Here is a 4,466-nt window from a genome sequence, read left to right as displayed (position 1 = left end):
ATGCCTGGGGCCGGGCCGGGCCATCATGCCTATGTCTGGGCCAGTGGGTTGACTTCTGGGATGTCGGGGCTGGTTCCCAGGGTGGGCCTGAGCCCTCCCCATGCTCAGAGGGCCAGCCCAGGACCAGGCCAGACCATGGTGGGTCCTGGTGGACAGAGCTGCTGGCAGGGGCTGCACGGGGAGGGGGGACTTGGTGTGAGCCCCTTGCCAGGACTTGCTGCATGTGGCCTGGGGTATCCCTGGCCCGCTGAGCCTCAGTTTCCCTCTCTGTAGGGATTAGGTGGGTGGGTGCAGCTGGCCAGAGGCCTTTCTGGCCTGATCCGGGCAGCGTGGCCACAGACCCTCTGGTGCTGGGTATCCATGTGCGTGAACACAGACCGTTAATGACGAACCCAATTTAAATGAAAATGTCTGAGTTAAAAATTTCAGTCCACATTTAACTTTGTGAACATGTTGCCCCTGCATAACCTCCCACGCCCTTGGGTGGTGTCTCCCTGTTGGCCCTGGCAGGACCTGGGGCCTCGACATGGGGGGAGCTCATAGCAGTGGTGTGTGGCCCTGGCGCTGGGGAGGCAGGGGCTGGTCAGAGAGGAGGGCTCAGGGCTTCGACTCGTTCGCCCCTAGTCCTGGCCTCACTCTGGCCCCAAGCTTAGCTGTAGGCAGCAGGGCGAGCCTATAGTGTCCCATCCCCTGGGTGGGCGTGGGGTTACTTCCCTGTGGGCAGAGGGGCCCTCCTGGAGCCTAGGACAGACTCAAGGTGGGCTGAGCAGTGCTGCCTGTCGGGTCCTGCCCAGAGCGTGTGTGTCCTCACACATCCGTGTGCTTACCTGGTCACAGAGCGAAGGGACGCCCAGAGAGGTGGAAGGGCAGAGAGAGGCAGCCCAGCCCGGGTTGGATGGGGCTGGGGTCAGTGGGAGGAGAAACGTGTGTTCACAAGCGCATACGTCTGTGTTTATGCAGGTGTGCCTGTGTGGCCATGTATGTGTATCCATGCAGGTGTGCTAGTGTGTGCACAAGCGCGCACATCTGTATGTTTGTGCATCACGTTGAACACATGTTCACGTGTGTTCATGCATGCCTTTTATGTACACTTATGTGTGCACATGTGTCTCTATGCATGCTTGTTCAGCGTGCACTTATGTACACACATGTATGTGCCAAATGGAGCATGTTTATGTGTCTCTGTGTTCTGAGCACATGTGCGTGCACCTGTCCCTACGTGTTCACATGTGTACATGCATATGCATGTGTTTGCATGGGCTCTTTCATCTTCCCCCCTTAGCCCACATGTTTCCCGAGGTGGCTGAGTTCCAGGCCTTGGCAGCATTGGCCCGTGAGCCCTACCCCTTAAGCGTGAGCCCAGCCTGAGCTCCCCTTCAGGCATTTCCTGGTGGGTGAAGGCCACCTGGGGGAAGACGGGGGTGGGGGGACGGGGGACAGGATCGCATGGGAGTGCCTAGTCTTTGGGTCTGAATCAGTCTGGGGGGATGGAGATGGGAGGCAGGGTGGGCAGTGGCTCAGGTCCCAGTCAGAGGACCTGCACCCCTCCCCAGCCTACCCAACACTAACTAAGGCCTGCACCCTCCTGGGTACGTGCGGCCCAGGCAGTGGGTAGGTGCTACCCACAGTGGATGGAGACCGCCCTGCACCTCAGTGTAAGCATTGGCCCATCACAGTGCAGATTTCCAAACCTGGCCCCAATGCTGCCCAGCTACACCCCAGTCTTAGGCATCTAATCAGGGCCACTGTCCAGCCCATGCGGCTGGGTGTTCATCAGGCTCAAGGCGGACAAAGCAGCACAGGCTGCCCAGGTCAGTGGGAGCTCTGGTCAGCATAGGGGTGGGGGCTGCCCAAGGGGTTCAGCCTATGTAATGGCTTGAATCCCAGCTCTGACGCAGACTTGCCCCAAGGCCTTGAGCATGTGTCAGGCCCTCCGATACCTGCTCCTTTTCCGTAAAATGGGAAGAGAAGCACCCCACACCCCCTACAGCTGGAGGATGGAATGTGTGGTCCACTGTGCAGGGCAGGTAGGCGGTGGGTCTTGCGTATTCATCAGCCAAACCTGGACACGGTGGTGGGCGGGGCTCACACTCTAGTCTCCCCCCCGTGTCCTGCCTTCAGTGCCCACCTGCCTGCTGCGCTCCGTGTCTGCACTTCTCCCGTCCTCAGCCCGCCCCAGTGCATCCTGGGTTCCCTCGGCCTCTTCCTTTCCCAGAACAGGCTGCCTCCACTGGCCTCGGGCCGTTCAGGTGCACGAGGGCCCGTATTTGCTTTAATGCTTTCACTGTCTTGAAATTCTTCATACTTTTTAAACAAGGGGGACGTTTTCATTTTGGCAGATTATGTGGCCAGCCCTTCCCAGGCGGTGCCATGGGGAGCTGGTTCAAACCGCCCGTTTGGGGTCCACAGTGCCCCACTTCTCCGTGGGGGCCGGGCATGTGTGAAAAGCCCATCCCCACTGGCATTTGGGCCTGTGCCCCCACCCCTGCCTTGCTGGGCAGACCATGCCTCAGGCGCCCACTGTGGTCTTGCTGAATGGATCACATTGAGCGCTGTCTGTATGCTAGGCTTCAGCATGCCGGGTGGGGAGTGTGGAAAGTGTGGAAGGTGTCTGTTGGGGGGTACTCCGGGTCGCCGGGGAAAGGGGTGGCAGAGGAAGGCCCTCCCAGCTGAGGGAACCCCGTCCTCAGTCTGTGCATCCACCTCCATGGTGGGTCCCGGAGAAGGGGAAGGGGTAGATCAGGCTCCGGGTGCCAAGCGTGCTGCTGTGGGAAGGGAATCTTTAAATAGCTTCTTGCTTTCCACTAAAAATAGCGAAGTTCTGCTGCTATGGAGGTGGTTGCCGGGGTGGCGGGGCTGGCCTCCGGCCAAATGAGGCGTGGGTGCGCCAGTGTGGCCTGTACGCGCCGGGTGACAGGCAGGGCTCATCGTCAGGGCTGCTGCGGGGATCCCCGGTGCCCCGCCCCCCGACTTCACAGTGAGCCTCGGTACTGGGAAGGGAGCAAACCCCCTGAATGTCCCTGCTTGTCACAGCAGCCAGGGACCATGGGGGAGATGGGGAGCCTGAGGCCAGAGGGGCTTTGTGGGGACTCAGGGACCCACTGTGAGTTGGGGCAGGGGCCGGAGGCCGTGTGCCCAGGGACTGGCGGCGGCTCTGGTTAGGTCCCAGGAGAGCTGAGGAAGATACTGTCTGTGGCAGAGTACCCATCAGGGAGGTATGCATGACCCTTACAGGGCAGCAGGAGTCTGGGAAGGCTTCCTGGAAGAGAGGGCAGCCTTGGAGCCAAGTGGTGAAAGATTTCGAAGGGGTGGGGACGTCAGTCTTTCCTAGCGTCTCCCAGCGTTCTGCATTGTCGTGTGGAGAGTAAGGTGACCTACTGAAAAGAAGGCGCTGCCAGGTGGCCCAGACTCTGAGACTGCGCCCCTCAGGGAAGAGCAGGGATCACTCCACTTGGCATTTACTGGCTGAGAATTGGGGCTCCTCATACCCGAGGATCTCCAGGCTCAGGGGCCCCGCTGGGCTGGGACAGGTCTAGGTGAGGATGGAGGTGGCCTGAGCTACCTGGTGGGTCACTGGCCTCTGTCAGTCACGGTGCATGGACAGAAAGGGCTCATTCCCCTCCGGGGAGCCTGGGAAAGATGCTGGGTGCGGTGGGAGGACATGGGTGGGCTCTGATCACCCCTCCTAAGTCGTGCCACCCCAGGCCTATGGGCTTCTTTGAACCTCAGTTTTCTCAACTGTGAGTTAAATTCCCAACAGCTACCAGGGGCTTGCCGGGGTTAGAGCTGGCACACAGAGTCCGTGCACCATGCACAGCGTGCATAGCCCAGTGGTTGAGCAAAGGAGCAGCAGGCAGGTGGGCAGGGGTCTGCCAGGACCCACAGCAGCATGGCCTTCCTGACTGCCATGCTGAGCATCCACAATGGCCTTGAAGGCCTGTACGTGCATGTACATACCTAATTTCTCTGCCCCCCAAGTCCCCTCCTCACCCGCCTGCCACACTCCCAGACCCAGCCCTGCCCTGCTGTGCCACACAGGTGCCCGTGGTTGACGCGTGCTGTGTCCCCAGCCGTTCCCGTCTACAATGGCATCATCTTCCTCTTCGTCCTGGCCAACTTCAGCATGGCCACCTTCATGGACCCTGGCGTCTTCCCCCGAGGTAGGACCTTGTGCTGGGGCGGGTCATCCGCTCTCTTTCACTAGAGTGTGAGTGGCTGCCACGGGGAGAGTCTTTGGTAGGGGGTTCCTGACGGGTGGGCTGGCAGAGATCGGGGAGGGGCTCTCCTGCCAGGGAAGTCACTTTCCTGCCACCACCCTTGGCTCTGGCCCACAGCGGATGAGGACGAGGATAAGGAGGACGACTTCCGGGCCCCGCTGTACAAGAACGTGGATGTGCGGGGCATCCAGGTCCGAATGAAGTGGTGTGCCACCTGCCACTTCTACCGCCCACCGCGCTGCTCCCACT

The 4,466-nt window shown here is 60.5% G+C and overlaps 1 protein-coding gene across 1 annotated transcript in view; it reads left to right on the top strand.

The window, feature by feature from the left end:
- Positions 1-4,466, top strand: part of ZDHHC8 (zinc finger DHHC-type containing 8) — a 13,791-nt gene that overhangs the window by 2,771 nt on the left and 6,554 nt on the right. Inside the window, 2 exon segments of the mRNA XM_006107456.3 lie at positions 4,039-4,160; positions 4,335-4,466. The exon segment at positions 4,335-4,466 is cut by the window's right edge and continues 3 nt beyond it. Of these exon segments, the coding sequence (XP_006107518.1) occupies positions 4,039-4,160; positions 4,335-4,466 (254 nt within the window).

The sequence above is a fragment of the Myotis lucifugus genome, unplaced genomic scaffold, assembly GCF_000147115.1.
Source record: "Myotis lucifugus unplaced genomic scaffold, Myoluc2.0 scaffold_1202, whole genome shotgun sequence".
In the NCBI taxonomy this organism is placed as follows: Eukaryota; Metazoa; Chordata; class Mammalia; order Chiroptera; family Vespertilionidae; genus Myotis; species Myotis lucifugus.
This window is presented reverse-complemented; position numbering and strand designations above follow the sequence as displayed.